This window comes from Nelusetta ayraudi, unplaced genomic scaffold, assembly GCF_046127955.1.
Source record: "Nelusetta ayraudi isolate G7.1 ecotype Tasmania unplaced genomic scaffold, CSIRO-AGI_Nayr_v1 ptg000016l, whole genome shotgun sequence".
In the NCBI taxonomy this organism is placed as follows: domain Eukaryota; kingdom Metazoa; phylum Chordata; class Actinopteri; order Tetraodontiformes; family Monacanthidae; genus Nelusetta; species Nelusetta ayraudi.
In genome coordinates, this window is record NW_027466066.1 from 1027661 (window position 1) to 1048362 (window position 20702).

General features: G+C 44.5%; 3 protein-coding genes across 4 annotated transcripts; 2 read left to right on the forward strand and 1 right to left on the reverse strand.

Annotated features, from left to right (window-relative positions):
• Window positions 1–2203: 2203 nt before the first annotated feature.
• On the forward strand, window positions 2204–8840 carry slc16a3a (solute carrier family 16 member 3a). Its single transcript, XM_076023680.1, has 5 exons — window positions 2204–2502; window positions 3938–4081; window positions 4678–5291; window positions 5400–5580; window positions 6029–8840. The coding sequence occupies exons 1-5, from the start codon at window positions 2280–2282 to the stop codon at window positions 6397–6399; spliced, it is 1533 nt and encodes a 510-aa protein (XP_075879795.1). The 5' UTR covers window positions 2204–2279; the 3' UTR covers window positions 6400–8840.
• A 2018-nt stretch (window positions 8841–10858) lies between these two features.
• dus1l (dihydrouridine synthase 1-like (S. cerevisiae)) lies at window positions 10859–17110 on the forward strand. 2 transcript variants are annotated; one of them, XM_076023681.1, is made up of 14 exons: window positions 10859–11004; window positions 11636–11887; window positions 12170–12278; window positions 12394–12444; window positions 12545–12657; window positions 12752–12834; window positions 13057–13160; window positions 13282–13429; window positions 14210–14306; window positions 14498–14586; window positions 14684–14859; window positions 14951–14988; window positions 15117–15192; window positions 15665–17110. In XM_076023681.1, the coding sequence occupies exons 2-14, from the start codon at window positions 11651–11653 to the stop codon at window positions 15838–15840; spliced, it is 1497 nt and encodes a 498-aa protein (XP_075879796.1). In that variant the 5' UTR covers window positions 10859–11004; window positions 11636–11650; the 3' UTR covers window positions 15841–17110. The 2 variants fall into 2 exon arrangements, with proteins under 2 accessions (XP_075879796.1, XP_075879797.1); XM_076023682.1 differs by lacking the exon at window positions 10859–11004 and adding an exon at window positions 11131–11428.
• Window positions 17111–17856: 746 nt separating this feature from the next.
• LOC142886638 (tryptase-2-like) lies at window positions 17857–20245 on the reverse strand. Its single transcript, XM_076023683.1, has 5 exons — window positions 20085–20245; window positions 19616–19787; window positions 19100–19371; window positions 18646–18785; window positions 17857–18154 (listed from the first exon to the last, which is right to left on the reverse strand). Exons 1-5 carry the CDS (start codon window positions 20134–20136, stop codon window positions 17987–17989), a joined length of 804 nt encoding a protein of 267 aa, XP_075879798.1. The 5' UTR covers window positions 20137–20245; the 3' UTR covers window positions 17857–17986.
• Window positions 20246–20702: the final 457 nt, after the last annotated feature.

Here is a 20702-nt window from a genome sequence, read left to right on the forward strand (position 1 = left end):
GCACTTGGGAAGAGATGGTTCGCCAGAGAGCGACCTCAATTTCTGTTTGTTCTTCAGTTAACCTGTTCTTCTGCTCGAAGCGACAATTTATTCTTAAGTAACCTAATCCCTTCCAGCATCATAATGTTGCATAGCATATTTATTTAGCAGAAAGAGCAGTCCTCATTGGCACAATTACCCATTAGCTCTACCAAAGACAGGAAACTGTTTTGCTCTTTTCCCAACTTGTAGTCATCGAGGGTCAAGATGCCGCCTTGGGAGCTTCCAGCTTAATGTTTCAGTGAATTAGACACTCCGATGATTATGTTTCTGCATATCTTATTAACCGTCTAACTATGACTGTGAACATTCAACAAATTGTGAAGCGGCTGCTGACCCGCGGCTCACCTACACCGCCTATTCCCGGCGCTCCCCGCGCCTGCTGAGCTCATCAGCGGCATTTGACGGCAGAAATCTAAACAATGTGTTGGCTGTGAAAAACTGGACCTGTGCGAGCCCCTCTGGAGCCCTGCCACCCAACACCTTTCGGCCATCGTGGAAATTCAATAATGGCAGCGCCACTTACAGTAAAGACCAAGTGGAACAGGGCATGAATCATTTTGTTAAATTTAGCTGTTGATATTCAAAAGAATCTCAAAATGTCCAGAGGAAATGTCGGCTACACCGCGAACCCCGAGCTGCTAAGAAAACATGGGGCCCGGTCCAACTCTGTTGGATTTACACTTGCCCTCATCCATCTATTCATTTGAAAGGCTAATGAAAATTATTTAATTATACATGAGCAAGGAATGCCTAGGGAACATCTGCTTTGATATAACTCACACTAGTGATGCAAATTATTGATTAATTCATTAATCGTTTGTTGGTTGATCGTTCGATTAACGATTTATAATGTGTAAGGAACACATTATTTAACCCTCAAATGACGTTGAGGGTCCAGTGTGACCATTTTTTACATTAGAGAACAGAAAAAACACGTCATTTAACAATAAAAAGCCTGTGTAAAAATGTTGAAGTCATTGCGACTAATTTAATTTAATCGATTAAATGTTAACATCCCTAACTCACACCTTCACAGCACACCCTAAACTGGATTTCTGCATCTTCATCAGCTGCATTAGATGATTCAGTGTTAGTAGCAGCACAAAAATGCCCCCACAAGTCACTATTGTGTGAAAACAAGTGTATCATTGTTAAAATATATATCTCGTTCCAACATTCATTTTCTCACTGGTGTCATGCTCTTTTACTAATGTCAGCATACAATGGGGGAAAAAACAAATCTCCCACTTTATGCCATTTTTGCTTCGGTGCTACGTGCTCTTGCCCGTGATGCTGCAACATCGACTCACATCCTGCTGTGACTCAGACCCAGCTTGTGTCAATAACTAGTCCCTGGATACAAGCGTCACACTGTATTTCTGTGTTTCAACAGTATTTCTGTACAATGTACGGTAGTATTGCCTGAAAAAAAGTTGTAGCCTAAAAAGTAACCTAATCTTTGACATCACTCCGTGACTCAGCAAGTTTAACCTACTGTTCTTACCGAGTTTCCACTGCGCTGTTATTACACGGTAATAAAGCCAGGAAGTTTGTTAATGTTTTTGAACATGTAGTTGAGACTCTGAAGTTCATTCATTGACATCATGACTGTCCAAATGGGTTATCGGGGTGCTAGTCTTCATGGTTTTGTAGATATCTCTTTTATTTTTAGCTGCTAGAAAAAAACATTTTTGTCTTTGGGGAAATTCAGAGCCGCAGTTCCCTGGAAGCTGCTGGATACAATGGAAAGCATTATCAAGCTTTCCCCGTACTGTATCAGGTTCTGTTGCATATTCACAGACTGCCCCTCACCCCCTTGTTAGTGTAGCAGACAAGAATAGACACCTACGTGCTTTTCATGTGGTTGGTGGTCAGGGCTGGGCCAGGGGGGTTGATTAGGGGCTGATGTAAAGTTGGATGACATTTAGATGTGGAGGGTTTTCAGGTTGTTTGCAACACTGTTGTCGCCTCTTCTTCTCACTATATGCATTCATCGGACAAGAAAAAGTCTCATTTCATTCTAAATCTTTCGAAAATGTTAATGTTAGCAGCCTTCCTAGACGTTTGCAGCAGCGTAAGAATCAGGGGGCGCTCCAATTCCTGGTGGTCTTTATTGATCCCTGATTGAATTAGACGTCATTATGAGGAAACTCCATCTGACTCCTTGTTTATGCTTTTCCCTGCCTCTTCAGTTTCTCTGTCGGCTTCTCTTGGAGCGCGTCCCTCCCTAGAGCATCATGGGAGGTGTTGCCTTGGACCTGGACGCGGGAGGCGTGAAGGCCCCAGATGGCGGCTGGGGCTGGGCGGTGCTGGCGGGCTCCTTCGTCATCACGGGCTTCTCCTACGCTTTCCCCAAAGCGGTCAGCGTGTTTTTCAAAGAGCTGATCAGGGAGTTCGGCGTGGGATACAGCGACATGGCGTGGGTCTCGTCCATCCTGCTGGCCATGCTCTACGGCACAGGTAGGAGGTTGATTGGTGCACGGCACAATAATGACTCCCCTTCAGTGGCGGCCGCAGCCAATCATCTGCCCAAAAATCCTCTCCATCTTTTTCTTTCACTACATCCATAAAGCTCAATTCTTTTCTAAAGATCCCTATACTGTATATGTGTATGTATATATGTTATATATGTATATGTACATATATATATATATATATATATATATATATATATATATATATATATATATATATATATATATATATATATATATGTACATATACATATATATGTACACGTACACATATACATATCTACATGTATATACTGTATGTGCCCTTTCTGATTCTGATATTTTTCATTCTGGACTTCAGTGGAACTCGGGCAATTATTAAAAGGACAGCAGCATATTTAGCCCTGTGTTTACAGTCTCCTACAAAAACACTAAATTTTGGCTTCCTTTAACAACTGATGCTTCCTGGTGTAGGAAAGGCATACAATCAAGGGTGCAGGAGGTGGAAGAACCACCCAGCCTGGAGTCTTTTTGCTAAACTGGAAGTGTTGTCAGTGCCATTTGTGACATCACAAAGGGCTGGCTTCCAGAACTGCATGCTGTTGATGTGGTTTAGCGAGCCAAAGAAGAAAAAGATTTTTAGTGGGGTTTTCACTGGCATGTTATTGGTGAAGTAAAGTTTTATGCAAAAAGGGCGAGCTTTGTTAAATAAAGATATGTAGCAAGAAATTGCAACATAATACACATTGAATAACACAGACATTCAGCGTTTCTCAATAGCAGCCGGGTTTCAGGGCAGCCATAGAAAATAATGTGTTAATGTGCCGTGGTGTTAACTAGCGTCCTGGTATCATTGCACAATGTTTTCTAAAAAGGTGCTGACTGGATCGCGCATTGTCCAGTTAGACAACGCCTGTAACACGATATCAGAAGTTGCATAACGCCGATTTGTTGCACAAGGCTGGCACACACAGTCATGTATGAGCGAGTGCCGTTGCACAAAGTGAGCACACACGAATCGAGACACGTCGGCATCGCGGTGCACCATATTGCACAGGATTCGCAAACACAGATACGCGAATCCTGTGCAGACTATTGTGACAGTACATGATCGCAGGTACGGCGTGTGCGTGTGAGTTTTTTTGACTGCTACAAAGCTGTGGTAACCTGCGATTGAAAGTTTCTCGCTGCAACACCCTTAGGTGACAGGACAGAGATTGGAGGCCAGGGGTCATTGAAGGGTCGAGGGTCGTTATCGAAGTCGGTTGGCCTTTGTTTAATGGACTCAGAGGAAGCAGTGCCAATCCATAGAAAGCCTTTCTTTTAAAAACAGGATAGCAGTTTTAACATTCAACGGTAATTGAGCAGATCATCCTTTGCAGCAGTTGCTTTATCGAGTACTTTTCGATGGCTGAATGCTGAATTTGCTGCGCTTCGTCTAGGTCCTCTGTGCAGCATACTGGTGAACCGCTTCGGCTGTCGCCCGGTGATGATGGTGGGAGGCCTCTTAGCCTCACTGGGGATGATCCTGGCCTCCTTCTCCACCAGCATCATCCACATCTACCTCACCACTGGAGTGATCACAGGTGAGAGTCTTGGCCCAAAGCCCGCTAAGCTGATATAGTGTCATTAGTAGCCTGGAGCTCAAACGACGCTCGGGATATTGCACCAAGAAATGTTGCAGACTGTGTGTGAAATGAAGTCTCACACGCTGGACTTCACTCCATGTGGAGCCCCAACTATAAAGTTCTGACTTGTGTTGTTTTTGCTGGAAGTGTCCACATTTCAACAATCACGCAATACTGTTTTTAGAGTTCTAATGTTATAGGGATCTATTGGCAATATTAGCATTTTCGGTTAGATAAAGTAGATATTAGTAGTTAGCAATTTGCTTATAATAAAGCTTTAGATTTACATATGGGGCAGCCCAGAATTTAGATCAGCGTATCAGAAAAATATGAGATCAAATGGGATCAAATCAGAATCAAAAATGTTGCCTGCAATACGCTTTCTTGCCACTAGATGCTACCAAATCTCAGACTCTGAGCCTTTAAATGGGATTAGCAGTGACACTGAATAAATAAATAATTGCCCTGTCATTAGAGAGACTTAATCTCACGTTAATATGTTTAGTCAGGACAATTAGCCGCCTAATGAACCGTCCTCCCCCTCGGTCCTTCAGGTCTGGGCTTGGCCCTCAACTTCCAGCCGTCGCTCATCATGCTCAACCGCTACTTCAACGAGAAGCGCCCGCTGGCCAACGGGCTGTCGGCGGCGGGGAGCCCCGTGGCCCTGTGCTGCCTCTCGCCGCTGGGCCAGGTCCTCCAGTACCACTACGGCTGGAGGGGCGGCTTCCTCATCCTGGGCGGCATCCTGCTCAACTGCTGCGTGTGCGCGGCGCTCATGAAGCCCCTGGTCGCCCCGGCCGTGGACCCGGCGAGGAAGAGCGAGGAGGGGGCCAACGGGACGGAGGAGAAGAAGCACAGCAAGCCCAAGCGCAAGCTGCTGGACTTCTCCGTCTTCAAGGACTGCGGCTTCCTCATCTACACGGTGGCGGCGTCCATCATGGTGCTGGGCCTCTTTGTCCCGCCCGTGTTCGTGGTGAGCTACGCCAAGGAGCTGGGCAACGAGGACACCAAGTCGGCCCTCCTGCTCACCTACCTGGGCCTCGTGGACATCTTTGCGCGGCCCATCTGCGGCGTGGTGGCCGGGCTGAAGTGGGTGCGGCCGCACTGCGTCTACCTCTTCAGCTTCGCCATGATCTTCAACGGGACCACCGACCTCATCGGATCGCTGGTATGGCTTCCCCTCCCCCCCACTGACCCGCGTGACCCCTCAGCGCAGGCAGATTCAGAAGCCTGAATGTCTTTTCCATTCCCCCCCCCTACCCCTTTTCGCCTCCAGTCCAAGGACTACAACGCGCTGGTGGTCTTCTGCATCTTCTTCGGCATCTCCTACGGCATGGTGGGCGCGCTGCAGTTCGAAGTCCTCATGGCGATCGTGGGCACTGAGAAGTTCTCCAGCGCCATCGGCCTGGTTCTTCTCATGGAGGCCATTGCCGTGTTGGTGGGACCGCCTGGCGCAGGTCAGCCATCGGGACAATAGCACGTCCAGACCAAATGTCCTTGAAAATCTAAAAATGCGTTTGAGCCCCAGAGCTGTTTGTCACTGCGGCACAAGCAGCACAAGAGGTGGACAGGAAGGCGGCAGAATATCTTTTGGCATTTTTATACACACAAAAACAGCAGCTAAGCACTTTTCTTAGCATTCCATATAGTTCACCATCATCTCCATGAAACCTTTTAATCATTACACCCCCAAAATCTGGTCAGTCTTATATATTATTCTACTAATCATAATACTAATATTAACTAATACTATATATATTGTTAACAATTGCCAGTTAATAATAAATAGCGTGTCCAATGTTACTTTTTCACTGAGTGTCATTTTATTTTGTATGTTTTGGACAAGCAGATCTAATTGTATCCTCTCATCTCTGTTTCTCCCTCTTTTTTTTTTTTCTCACACAGGCCGTCTCCTTGACGCCACAAAGAACTACAAGTACATCTTCCTGTTGGCGGGAAGCGAGGTCTTCCTCGCGGCCCTGGTTCTGGGCATCTCCAACTTCCTGTTCATGAGAAAAAAGTCCCCCCCGACGCCGCTCGAGGACCTGGCGGCCAAGATGGAGATGTGCGGCGAAGCGCTGGAAATGACGACGGAGGACGGCGAGGAAGAGGACGATCAAGGAGCGAAGGATGTGGTGAAGGAGGAGGTCAAGGGAGGGGAGCGCATGGAGGAAGGTGAGGAGGTCGAAGCCGTTGACTCACAGGCAGAGGAGGAGTTCCTGAAAAAGCCCCAGCTAAACGGCGAGGCCTCCTCCAATTGTAAGACGCGTCTGTGAGACTGCGCACCTCCCCACCCCACCCCACCCCCACCCCCACCGCCCCCAGCCTCTACGTACGCAGCGTGACGTGCTCTTCCAGCTGAGGTGTCCCACTGAGCATCGCAGAGTAGCTCTCCCTCTCTCTCTCCCCCTTCCACTGTTGTTCTCTCTCCGCTCCGGTGCTTCTTGCTGTCACGTGGTTGAAGTTGTTCGAATGGTCCGCGTACGTCTAACACGTGTTTCGCTTCACACCCAGCACTGCACTGCCTCCTGTGAACCCGGCTGTACTTAAAACATTTAAAAAGTTTCACTTTAACATGGTCACCAGCAAACTAAGGGGGAGTATTCCAGCGGCGGTCTATAGTCTTGTTGTGAACAAACCCAAGTGGACGAGGACTTGGTCCGAGCTAGTAAATAAAGCTAATTGTTTTTGTGCCTGAAATTATACACACACAAGTGCCACTTTAACTTTGCTTTGTGCGCATATCTTACCCGTACACATCACCGTGCCGCTTGTCCGTCCGTTTCCTACACAGAGGGGTCTCGAAAGCCGCGGTGAGCTAGCGACTGCCGCATGCTAACCACAGGAAGGCCTGCTAGCGAGAAGTGGTGCAACAGCTCACAGTCGCAGCTGCAAATTGTAATAAATTAGTCAAACCACATTCCTCATATTCAGATTGATGAACAAAAAAAAACAACATTTCTGGATCTTACAAACAGAACGTTTTTATTCCATCACTTTCAAGGCTTCACCCCCTTTTCCAAATGCTTTCTATGGGCTTTTCACCAAGTGGACATCCGAAAGGTGCTCCGTCCGTCTGCCGTGCCCACAGTTCACATTACCTTGCAAACGGGTTTGTTCCCAGTGAAAATATAGAATCGTTGCAACTTTATCCTTTTTTAGAACAAAAGGCTGCTTTTGTCCGACACGAGGCTAAACCTCAAGTGGGAACTCATTTTCTTTTCTTTTTTTTTTTAAACGTGAAAAATGCTGTCGTTCAATGTGGAAAAAAAAAAAGCTGAAACGGCTCGCGGCCTCCAGACGAACCACTGCCATACAAGCAAAGCGAAAGTGCGTGCGAGAGTGAGAGCGCGTTCCTGTTGTGTCAGTGTTAAGTGGTCGCTGTCGGACGCTACGTGCTTGGTGGTGTGTCACTGTTGCGGCTGTTTGGGAGGTTGTCGCTGGTCTTGCTGTCGCTTTGTGATCCTTCCTTTGATTGTAAGCAGGGTCCCGATATAAAAAGAAAAACAGTCTAGTGTATGTTGTGGACGTTACATCCGACTGATTTACGACTTCATTTTCTTGAAGCAGCTGTATGTGTGTGTCGGTGGATGCGTTTCCTTATTATTATATTATTATTCTACTCAATTGATGCCCGTCTGTATTTTCAGTTTGTTTTCCATTTCGTTGTCGGGGGGCGGGAGGGGTTGCACAGATTAACACATCGGTTGGTACACTCTCTGTGAAGTACACGAAATGGTTGACCGAGATGAAACTACATCTGCCTTAGCGCCTGGTTCATCCTCCGTTCTTGTTGTGTGTTGTCAGATTTCGAGAGGTTTCAAGTATTAAAAGTACACAGAAATAATATGTGGTGCAATGTTGACTGAAAAGAAACCAAAACAATTGCCAATTTCTAGACATTTGAAATGAAACGAAATGACTTACTACCTGTGCTTGGCACAAAGATAAATTATTGTTTTGTTGATTATATTGTGAAAGTAAAGGAATTTTGGATCCTGATAAGGGAGCTGACAGTTTCTTTTAGTAGCTGGTACTATATTTTTAGTACCATCAGTGTAGCACGGCAAGTAGAATCAAAAGAGAAATCAACACTTTCTATCTTATGTTGTATTTTATTTAAATAGCACTCCAAAAGGTACCCAAACACGCTTGATGTGAGTTAGAGGAATCATTAAAGGAAATAGAAAACATAAAAGCAACCACGTAAAGAACAACGTTTTGTTTTTTTTGTTTTTTTTCATCTTAATTTATTTGACAGCTGACGCGCTGTGCCACCGATTCATTTTCAGGAAAACCAGCGCAGTAACAATTTCCTGCCTCGCTATCCGGTGCGGCAGGAAATTGCACAGTGTTGCAGAGTGAGTGTAGTGAGTGGGACTTTTCTTTTTGAAGTGTCATACAGCGCAGAGAGCCAGCGGGGCGGCTCTGTCGTTATTTTCTCTTGAAAGTGACGTCATTTCCAAATAAATACACAAATAAATAAATAAAACCCTGCCTGCAATAACTGCTGTAAAAAAAACAAAAACAAGAACCTTTATTTTTTTACTGTCTTTTATTTTCAGATGTCGTGGAGTATTTTGTAAGTTAGGAATGTATTAGGCTCAGCATGATGCTGGTCTATGTATTTATTTTTCATTTCCTATTTAAAAAAAAAATGTGATTCACTGTGATTTGAATAGCTGTATCTGTAATAAAACTGTTTCTCTGACAGTCAGTGTTGTCGCTAAAGCGCCTGTATTTTGTGTGTGTGTGTGTGTGTGTGTGTGTGTGTGTGTGTGTGTGTGTGTGTGTGTGTGTGTGTGTGTATGTGTGTTTTGGAGTCGTGGGTGTGTTTCCTTGTCGACCGCTCTTTCACTTTCTTCTAACCCCCAAACGTATTGTCGAACGTCACTTATACGGGACCAGGAAATGACGCGAAGTGAATTTCTGCTCATGGGCTTCACGGACTATTTGGCCAATGTGGGTAATGCAACTGAGGTCAGAGATAAGAGTGGGGCGGTGGAGTGAAGGAACCAGAGGAGAAGAGGCAACAAGGGGCCGGTCATCACGTTGAACAGAGGAAATGCTTGGAGACACACATTGTGGTGAAGGCGCACATAACTGTCAGTGTACAAGATTAAACAGCGCATTCGGGCCATTTTATAAACAGACGATTCGTGATGAGTCACACTGAGGTATGCAAGTAGGAACACCACAGAAGAAGAAATGTTCCCTCACTGAAGTCAGTGTTGTGCGCCCTTTCACTTCTACATTTGACTCACTTCACCATTGATTTACAACAACATCATGTGTCTTCAGCCATTCATTGAAAGCACCCAGAGATGAGAGCAGTCCATCATTATATTGCTCTGCTTCTTCAGAACCCCTGTGTTAAAACAGGGCTCACTGAGTTCATCTTTAGTCCCTTAGTTTTTGCAGGAAGCTGAAACTTTGCAGGAGGTAGTAAACTAAACTTAAGTATGAGTGCACTGGTTTCTGAAGATCTTTATCCTTTCTACTGGACTGGAGCATTTAAAAATAGATGTAATCAAAAAGGGGAGGGATTTATTTTATCATAAGCAAATACTTCTGAAAAGAATTTGGAACTTTTTGAAATGCAAATGAGCTCTACACGTTTGCATCTGTGAGTAAACTCTCAGAAAAATTAAAAGGGGTTAAATGGCAAAGGACAAAAACTCACGAGTGTAAATTTTAAAAAGTACTTGTGTGTTGCAGGATAACGAGAGGAAGCTGATGCAACTTTTCTTGTTTATGAACTTGTTGCATATGAACAAGCAGCCACCATGTCTGAACACTGTACACCACTCCAGTACTTGAGTTGTTATTCTTAGAAATGTGGGAGGAGGCTGTGGGGCCCAGATGATTTAAAACCAGAAGAAAAAAAAAAAACACTGATGGAAATAGAAGGATGTGGTACACTTCCAAAAACCATACATGAACAATTGCAGCTCCAAGAAAAGGTGAGGGAAAGTTCAGCACTGAGGCCAGTCAGGATTTACAAATAATGCTGGAGATAGAACAGAAATGTACGAGGTCAATATGCTCACTTTCAGCACATCCAAAATGATTCATAACAAACTAAATGGTAAGCAACTAAAATATGAGATTTTTTACTCAAGTGAGAGAAGTTGATTAACGGAGAACATGTCATTCATTTTATTACTGTTTCGATTCAGAGTCCCTGTGGAGATGCTTTGAGATCCTTGAAAATCCATTTAAAAAAAAAATCTGTAAATATATCAAATGAAGAGCTAAATGTCTTCCCATATTGTATCTGCATATGTTTTAAGGTTAAGAATATTACAAAAGATATTTTTGTAACAGCACAACTTACTTTTGCAACCTTGCATGACATTGCATCATTCTGTTGCGCCATTCTCCTTTTGCAATGTCATTGAAACCAGGTGGGGGCAGTGTCAAGATGTTTGACAAGGCGTGTATCGTCACTATAATCCTAAAATGTCAATCACAGGCATGTCACTTGCCTTTAGTGAGAGTGCTGGAGTCTTCAGCTTTTTGATAATGGGTGGACTCTCTTTCATTGGAAACTCAATTAATCAATACTAGGGCACGAGGAAGCAGATTGACGAGCATAAATGCTACTTAAAATATTGACTTTAAACGAAGAAAAAGAAGACAAAGTACCAGAGACCAGTTAAAGGAATAAACAACTCAGATTCTAATTCAAATTAATATTCACCCGTTCAAATGGCACAGCGAAGCATTGTGTTTTAACAGTAGGTGGCAGCACTCGCCCAAAGGCCGGGTCTCAGAGAACGGTAAACGCAGACGCGGTTTCCTGTCGGTGCTATTTCAATGTTGCACACGCGTGGAAAACGCTTCGCCAGGGAAACTTCCTACGTTTCGAGCGTTTACAGGTGAAACACACAATGTTTCGTATATAAATTAACAGGAGCAAAGGGATAGTGAACAAAAGTACACGGTTTTTCAAAAAATGTGAAATGGACAGTATTTTATTGTATGTCAAACTTGTTAAGGTCGTGTGCTGCTGCGTCGGTGCATCATGTGCTACACTCGAAACGACTGCAGTTAGCTTGGCTAGCTACATCGCAGGACTGGCACAGCTGGGACAACAGTGCGGGTTGTAGCTTTTAATGCAGAGAATAAGCCGAGACTGGCAGGAGGAGGCTGAAGACAGTAGCAGTCGAATCCATCGGCAACCACGAGTTGCCAGTTTTACTTTTGTTATTGCCAGGAGAGACTGGTTCTGTTGTTCTCGTTAGTCTGTTAAATGTTCAAAAATAGTTCAAGTCAAATTCAAACTTCGAATTCATTCAAGAGGTCAGTATTATTTCAAAGCCTCCTTGTTTATGTTAGTTTGTTCTAACAGCAAGCTTTTCCGACACCCTAACCCTCAGGCTCTAAGGGGAAAATTAGAATAAAGTAAATATATTATCAAATATTACACATAAAAAAGTGAAAATTCATCAAGTGAATGTGTCTGTGTGCCACTTGGAGCTAATCTCTATCCAATCTCTGTTTTTGCAGGTGGAGTCAGCTGCGATGGCCAAACTTCAGGGCTTTGAGTTCTGGAGGAAGACCCTGAAAGGGGCCCGCTTCGTGGTGGCGCCCATGGTGGACCAGAGCGAGCTGGCGTGGCGCCTGCTGAGCCGCCGCCACGGCGCTCACCTCTGCTACACGCCCATGCTGCACGCCCAGGTGTTTGTCCGCGACGTCAACTACAGGAGAGAGAACCTCTACAGCGAGGTGTGCGAGGAGGACAGGCCCCTCATCGCTCAGGTGAGGATGCAGGGGAACCGGCGGTGAACTCCTGACATTTTAGAGATGTTGATTCAATGCGACGGCGCAGATGTTCTCCTGACTTGGGATGCAAATTATGGATTCATTCGTTAATCGTGAGTTGATTGACCTCATCGATCGATTTATGATTAATTGATAAGCGGCGATTTTTCATGGGACCCTAAATTTCACGATGAAAAATGTGTCAGGAATACATTATTTAAGTTCTGTGTGTGTGTGTGTGTGTGTGTGTGTGTGTGCGTGTGCGTGTGTGTGTGCCAGTTCTGTGCCAATGACCCGGAAGTATTCATTCAAGCGGCCCAGCTGGCTCAGGACTACTGCGACGCCATCGACCTCAACCTGGGCTGCCCACAGATGATCGCCAAGAGAGGTGCGTGCTGGGATTCCAACTAAAAACACACAAACCCTTGAAGTAGCAAATGCTGGTATATAGAGGTTGTGAACATTTGCAAGACAGAAAAACTTAGCGGGTCCTTATTTTGAAGGTCACTACGGGGCGTTCCTGCAAGACGAATGGGAGCTGCTGGAGAAGATGAGTGAGTTTCAACTCGAAATGAAAAAACGTTGCCTCACGAGTGCAGCGTCTTTGCGCTCTCCCCCCCCCGCCCCCCTCACGGTCGCCCTCGTTTCCCACAGTCAAGTTGGCCAACGAGAAGCTCTCGGTGCCCATCACGTGCAAGATCCGCGTGTTCACCGAGGTGGAGAAGACGATCCGCTACGCTCAGATGCTGGAGAGAGCCGGCTGCCAGGTGTGACTACACACACAATTTACTTTAAACGCTTGCAAAGTCGACAACATCGCAGAGACGCCGTTAAACGTGGCGCTGTTCTGTCTCGGCCCAGCTGTTGACGGTGCACGGCAGAACCAAGGAGCAGAAGGGAGCCGTGACTGGCATCGCCAGCTGGGAGCACATCAAGGCGGTGCGGTAAGAAGAACTCCACCTCAAGCCACTGATTGAATTGAATTTCCTGTATTGTTGTCATACAAAGTGCACGATGAAATTGCATCCTCAATAAAAAGGTGACACAAAAGCAGCAGTGATTAAAAAGTTTAAGATTCTGTTGGACTTGCAGTGATTCGCAGTTTATTAGTTGCCTCCTTGGAAAAAAACCTCCGGTGTTTTTTTTTGTTTTTCTCTCTGCTGCAGGCAGGCAGTGAACATCCCCGTGTTTGCAAACGGCAACATTCAGCACCTGAGCGACGTGGAGCGCTGCATTCAGGAGACGGGCGTGCACGGAGTGATGAGCGCAGGTTCGGAGCGACCTCGCCGTCGATCTTTCTCTCCTCACTGTTGCCTGAGTTTTTGTTGTGTGTTGTAGTTGTTGTTTGTTGTTGTTGTTTGTTGTTGACTGTGTTGTCGCGCCACGTTCAGAGGGGAACCTCCACAACCCGGCCCTGTTCGAGGGTTGCAGCCCCCCCGTGTGGGAGATGGCGGAGGAGTACCTGGAGGTGGTGAAGCTGCACCCGCCCTGCAGCCTGTCCTTTGTGCGAGCTCACCTCTTCAAACTCTGGCACCACACGTACGTTCCTCTTTCTCTGTTGTCGTTCAAGCAGGCAGGCGTGCATTGGTGCTATTGGTCCACGTTTGTGGGTATTTTTTTAAATCGATTTTTAAATTTTAATTTTTTTATGTTTGTTGCTGAGTCATTTCCCGGTTGTGCGGCATTTTTATTTTTTCTTCAGGCTTTTAATCAAGTCTTTGGGGCTTCTGTTACCACCACTTGGTTTGATGGGCGCTTTGCATCACATTACATGACATTAACATTCCTTACGCCGGTCACACGCAGAGATAATATATGAATATGTTGCGAATACAGGTTGCTGGTTTATGATTGCTATTTGATTTCATTTGAGTTTTGATATGATTTATTTACTTACTTAATTATAAAATATTAAAAATACAAAATTCAAAAGAGAAAAAAAAACAAGAAGATAAGAAAACAAGGTCAAGCAAACAGCCAAAGAGACAGACAACAGATAAGTAAGTATGTTGGAAAGGGTGGAGGAAGAAGTACAAATTTATCTAGGCCTACCAATTTACTGTAATAAATGGATAATAAATATTTAGATACAACATATACAGCCATACTCATTTTGTAGCCAGGCCATCAACAATAAATGATTTGGGCTTTTATTATATTGTAAGCCAAGTGCTGTGCACCCATGCTTTATTTAGGTTTTTTGCAATGCATTATGAAATTGTGTTTTTTCTATTAGATTATTTAACATTTTTTTCTTTTTTGACGTATTGCATGTAATCATGGTTTACGGATGGACTGTGTGTGCGTGTGTGTCCGCAGGCTGCAGATACACCAGGACCTGAGGGACGACTTGGCTAAAGTCAAGACGCTGGAGGCTTTGGCCAACGTCAGTCAGCAGCTGAAGCTGCGTTGCCAGGTAACGGACGCACCAGCGGGGGAAAAGAAAGCAAATGCAAATGCAAAAAAACAAAATTGGCTGCCGTCAGCGTTCATATTTTCAGGGAGGACTTGGAAAAATCTTAGACTGCAGCACATTGTGTGTGTGTGTGTGTGTGTGTGTGTGTGTGTGTGTGTGTGTGTGTGTGTGTGTGTGTTTCCCGCCTGCAGGAGGAGATCGCCAGTGGGGCAGACGCGGAGCGGAAGGAGGGCGGCCTGCCGTTGCCGCACTGGCTCTGTCAGCCGTACGTCAGACCTCCGTGAGTCGCGTCCCTTTGTTTTTTTTCCTCCCCTCCCCCGTTCCGCCTCCCTCGCTCGCCGAGACGCTTTGAAAAACGACTCGCTGGCGTCACACAGGCCGAAGGACCCGGTGGCCAACGGACAGAGCCACGGCGGCTCGGACGGCGCGAAGACGGCGGTGTGCCAGAAGAGGGCGCTGGAGGACCCGGAAGGAGCCGCCGACACGCTCTCCAAGAACAAGCAGAAGAAGCGGTCCCGGAACCCGCACAAGAACTTCTGCTCGGAGCAGAAACGTGAGTCCGGCCGCCGTCTCTCTCGGAGCCGCCGAGCTTCTCGCCAGCGGCCGGGATGTGAACGTGACTCTTTGTCTTTGCCTCCCCGCAGCCAAGTACATCAAGTGCGAACAGTGTGGCAACCCAAAGGTAGGTGCCAGCGGTGGTGGTGGGAGCATTTCCAGTTCATTTGGAAATGCATTTTAAAGGAAAGAAATCTCAGTTTTTCATTCATTCTGTCATTATTATTGATGGTCGCCCTCCCTCCTTGCTTGCAGGGGAATAAATGTGTCTTCAACTTATGTCGAGGTTGCTGTAAGAAAAAGGCCTACAAGGAGGTGGCAGACTGTCCAAGTAAGCACACACACATACACACAGACTTAAGGTTTAATTTTAAAAGGTAAGAAAATATATATTGAAATATTTTGTGCATGTAAGTGGGACTTTCTTTCATGGATTCACTTCACAGTTAAGGCAGCTTAATGTTCCATATTATTCGAGGCCGGATTATTTTACGTTATCAGAGTTTTGATGAATGTGAAGTGAAAAGAAAACCGCTGTGCTCATTTACATTACACAACAACAGGTCATATACTGAAGCTTCTCAATTCTCATACAGTAGCACCCAGGTTGCCAACCTCTTCAGTAAACGGAAATAGAACAGACCAAGCAGCTAAACGCAAGTGAACGTGCTTTTGTCGCAATGTATTGCGACAAAACCCCTACGTTTCAAACATACCAGCGTTAGAAGTCATTTCATTTAGAAAGTAATAATAAAGTAATAGTAATAAAGTAATAAAGTAATAAATCTTTGTTTTGCTTCCAGGCCACGGGCTCAGGTTCAGGACCAAGGCAGAGAAGCAGAGAGCTGAGAAGGAAAACGAGAAGGTGGACAGCGGCACTGGCGGGACCGACAAGGAGAAGAGCAGCGGCTCTCCGCTGCCCCCAGCGGATCAAAGTGGAGAACAGCAGGGTCGCGGCGAGGCCCGGCAGACGCTATGAGTGGAGGGGTTTCACTGCTACTGTGGACAGTGATTAACTTGCAAACGATCCACCTGCTGGACGATGATGATGATGATGATGATGATCGGTGATGACGACGACGATGATGATGAAGAACCTTCTGGTGGAGCTCGGTGTGAACGAGGAAGGGAAGCCAAAGATCACTCTGGACCCACAAGCTGCTCCAACGACGACTACCGTTCTCCAGGAAGAGGCTGAAAGAGAAATGGACGGGCGCTCATCAGCACACCAAAAAACATGCAAAGATATTTTTTGAGGGGAATTGCAACTTTTTTTGTCATTTTTATATTCCTTTAAATTAAACTGTTAAGTTCCTTATTTTATTTTTTTAAGGATTTTTTATTTTTTATTTTAAAGGTCAAACAACATATTTCAGTGGAGCAGATTCACTTGACTAACTAGATCTTGAGAAAACAGCAGACTTAGCCCTTTGTTTGCAGCCTCCCAGCGTAAAGAAGAAAAAAACACTTGCTGCTGAAACGAAAGCTTTGCTGTACCTGCCACACATTTGCTGGTTGACAGAAGAGGCTGATATAAAGGCATGAAACACTCACTAACCTGTGTAAGTGCCCCTTTGTGACATCACAAAAGGGCATTATTGCAGTGAGATGTTTAGCAAGAAGTTGAAATATGTTGTTTTCTCATCTGGGGAATGAATTAACAGTCTTAAAACACAGATTATTGTTGGAAAACAATAGTTAACTGATTCTTGCATTGCTTGGGGACTTTTTTTTTAACAGGGTAATATTAACCAATATTTCCAATCCAAAGTTGTCAATATAGTGAATAGGTACAGTAACTGCAAAACAATGGAGACGCCTCTTTGCTGAAATGCACCAGTTTGCCTATTTATTTTGTTAGGCCTGCACTGCACCGTCCTTGATGTGCCTTCTGATGAGAATCACCACTGCCTACCCTGATGTCGACTGCAGCCGTGTAGGGGCAAAAAAAGAGGGAAAAGGAAAACACGCTGGTGCTCCATCTGCTATTGTTTAAATCCCACTCAGTAACTTATATGGTGCTAACCAACTGAATAAAAGTGTGCACGGCGCAAGAGGAAACTGACATTTGCGGCAAAGCGCTCTCCGATCCCCGAATCAGATAAGCTGCTAATCAAGTTCATCTCTGTGGGAGTCTCGCAAAAGTCGAGCTGTCTTTTGTTTTTGCTGTTGATAATTTAGCTTTGAGCTAAAAGAAAGAAAAAAAAAAGAGCAACATGCAAAGATGAAATAAATACATTTGTGAAAAATTATGATTTATTTATTTATTTATTCATTTATTTATTTATGTATGTATACACTCCTGATCAAAGTCTTAAGACCGGTTAAGAAATTGCAAGAATTTGCATTTTGCACTGTTTGATCTAAAGGAGGTATAAGTAGAGCTTCATATTGCAAAGAGAAGAAATGGGAGCAAGAGAGAAAAAAAATTAACGCGTTATGGATTGTATTTAACTAATTGCGATTAATGCGTTAACGCTGGCAGCCCTAAATAGCACACAACATTTTTGTACGTAGAACAATTTGTTTGATCTTTGAATGCAATTGACTGACAGTTTGCTGCCTTATAAAACAGTATAAGGCTAAAATTAAAGTGACAATGAAAATGCAAGTATGAAACACAAAGACATAAAACTGTCTCCCAGGTTATGTATCGCTTATACAACCACAACGTATTGTTATTGGTAATGAATGGAAATGTTGTACCAGACCGCTTACTAATAATAAGTCTGTTGTGTTTATTTCAAACTCCAGCTTGTGACCATTTTGGGGAGGGGACTTTTTGTGTTTTTTTTTGCATGGGAGGGTGCATGTTTTCAACCACCTAATTGGCAGTCGATCAATCTTAATTCCTCTGAGGACTGGTGTTAAGCGGCAAAGATTTCATTTTTGAAGAAACGCCACGACTGAGAACTTCAGGTCATGGAAGTCTGATGCCTTGAGACACGTTCTCAGTGTTCACGTGATCAGAAAACAAATAATGAGACTTAAAAACTGATGCTGTCAAGCTTTAATGCGTAAGGAGAATTGCACTGAAGATAAGAGACGCCGCGTAGAAGAGCAGAGAGAAGAAGCTGCGGTGGTGGTGGTGTCCTGTGGGTTCACGCCTCATCGGGGGCCACTCTCTATACCTCTCTGGGCTGGTGGATGTAGCTGTTGATAAAGTGAAGGTACTCGGACACTCGGGTGTAGACGCCGGGGCGGTCCCGGGTGTCGCAGCTCCCAAAGCTGATGACGCCCGCCAGGACGAAGGCCCGGTTTCTGCGGCACACGAGCGGACCACCGTAGTCCCCCTGTGGAAGCACACGGCCCTGCTGAATTAACCCCTGTTATTGTTTTATGTGAGTCCCCTTCCATTTTTATCAATATCACTGAATCCACTGCAATTCAGTGATTGTAGTAGGAAATATCACAGTTATTACAACACAGCCATTGTAATAGTCAGAAAGACCACAGTGCTGCAATGACAGATTGTTATCAAGGCTACCAGTAATCCTAGCAACATAGACTTAAAATACAAATAGTTGCTAATAGTAATAGTTACAATTGAAAACATATTAGATGTATTCATTTTTATTATTGGTGTACTTGGATGCATTAATCTTTGACGCAAAAACACTTAAATGAATAAAAAACAGTTCATAATTTTCCAAGGTAATTAACATTGTAACCGATCACACTGCCCTCTCCATTTAAACCTTGCGTCAGCTGTGTGTTAACGCTCAGCGTGTCCGACGGGGTCACGTGATTGTCTGCCGCTGATGGTTGTTGTGTAGACACTCACGTCGCAGGCGTCCCCCTGTCCGATCATGTCGCTCGCGCACAGCATGTCTCTGGTCAGCCCGGGGTACTTGGCCTCGCACGCACTCTGGGGGACCACGGACACCTGCAGCTGCTGGAGGGTTTCTGGATCCCGCAGTGGAACTGGGCGGCCAGAGTGCGGAGGTGTTATCGGCTGCTGTTATTGGTTTGATATTTGTGGTACACTTTTTTTTTTTTTATCTATCCATTTTAAAATACTTATGAACAATTGCTCAGCAGCCTCACATAGATAACTGTGTGTGTATAAACATGTATATATATATATACATATATAAATATTTATGCATATATAGTATATACATAAATATATATTTTATGCAACAATCACACACACACACACACACACACACACACACACACACACACACACACAAAAAAGAATTTTGAGCTCTCTGTTTGCAGTTTTTTGGACATACCGCCCTTGTCCACGTTCCCCCAGCCTGTGATGAAACACTCAGACGAGGGGCCGAAGGTGTCGGTGCTGCTCGGCAGTTTCACTGGCTTGACCATATTGCCGACCTTGGTCTTCAGCCTAACGAGGGCAATGTCGTGCTTGTAGCCGCCGTTCCAGCGCTGGTAGTTGGGGTGAATCATGAAATACTCGATGCCCTTGTAATAGGCCGATGCTTCTTGCAGGTCGTGCGCGCCGAGGAAAGCCATCGATTTCGACGCCGAGGGCACCGGATTCCTGGAAGACACGCAGAGCACAAGCACACACTTGAAACACATTAAAATGCATTACTACAAACATCTGTAACATACCACTAAAGCAACTTGGTCATTTACATTGCTCTCCCATCAGGCCAGTGTTTGGCTCTTTGAAAGTCAAGTGTCACAGATTTCTATCATCATAGGTACCTGTAGAACTTGAGCAGGTTGTAAAACAGTCTGCAAACATCAATTAATAATGAAATATGAAATATATACAATACCTGTCCAAGCAGCCTGCACTGGTCAGCACCCACTCCCTGTTAAGGAGCGTGCCGCCGCAACGGAATTTTTGGGTCCCGTCAGAGATGTTCAGATGCACCATCCAAGGCCAGTCGCCCTTCTTGACATTGTGCCCCGCGACGATGGAGTTCTTCACCTGAGCCCCGAGTAAACCTGGTGACACAAACACAAACACAGTGGAAACGTATCACACAAAAGAGATTGGATTTGTAAATCTTTTTGTTCAAAACGTACCCATATATTTTTGATGATCGAATGGTGATCAATCATTACAGTCCTTACATTTTAGTCTGGCAGCTTTACTTCAGCTTTACTTCAGCTTTAAAATTTAGAATTTTAGTTCCCCTGTCTAATATTTTGAAAAGTTTGAAGGATTGTCCTGTTTAACCAAAAAACAAAAAAACAACAACAACCCATTTGCATTGCTGCTAAATCAACCACACGAGTCACCTGGAGCATGGTGTACCAAGATCAGCACGACAATCAGTTTGTAGAAAGCCATGGCTCCTGCACCTACCTACCAGCAGCTTGGCAGTCTGCCGGCCTAAGCTGCTCATTTATACCATGCAGAGAGGAAATTCTTATCAGTGCCATCGACCTCCTTTCCTAAAATGAGCACGTAGCACATATACGACTTATCTAGCACTTGCATGTTTTTTTCCGCCGGCAAAGTATTAATAAGCTTCTTGAGTAATTATGATGAGATGAGATATGCAAAAATGTATCTACTTCTGATATTGTTATGTAATATGAATACAGCAACATTTTTGTGTATACAACAATTTGTTTGATCTTTGAATGGAATTAACTCATAGTTTGCTGCTGTATCGAACATTATTTTGCCAAGGTTAAAAACACATTTAAAAAACTTTTCTTATCACAAACTCGGAATTGTTGTTCATATACCAGTTATTGGCCGTGAAAATGAAAACCCTTACAGTGTGTGTTTTCATTTCTTTTTTCATAAAAAAATAAAAATAAATCAATAACGTGTTCAAAAAAATACGTTTTGTTCTATTTTTTTGCCATCTCAAAATGACATAGGAGGATCTAAATGCGACTAACTGA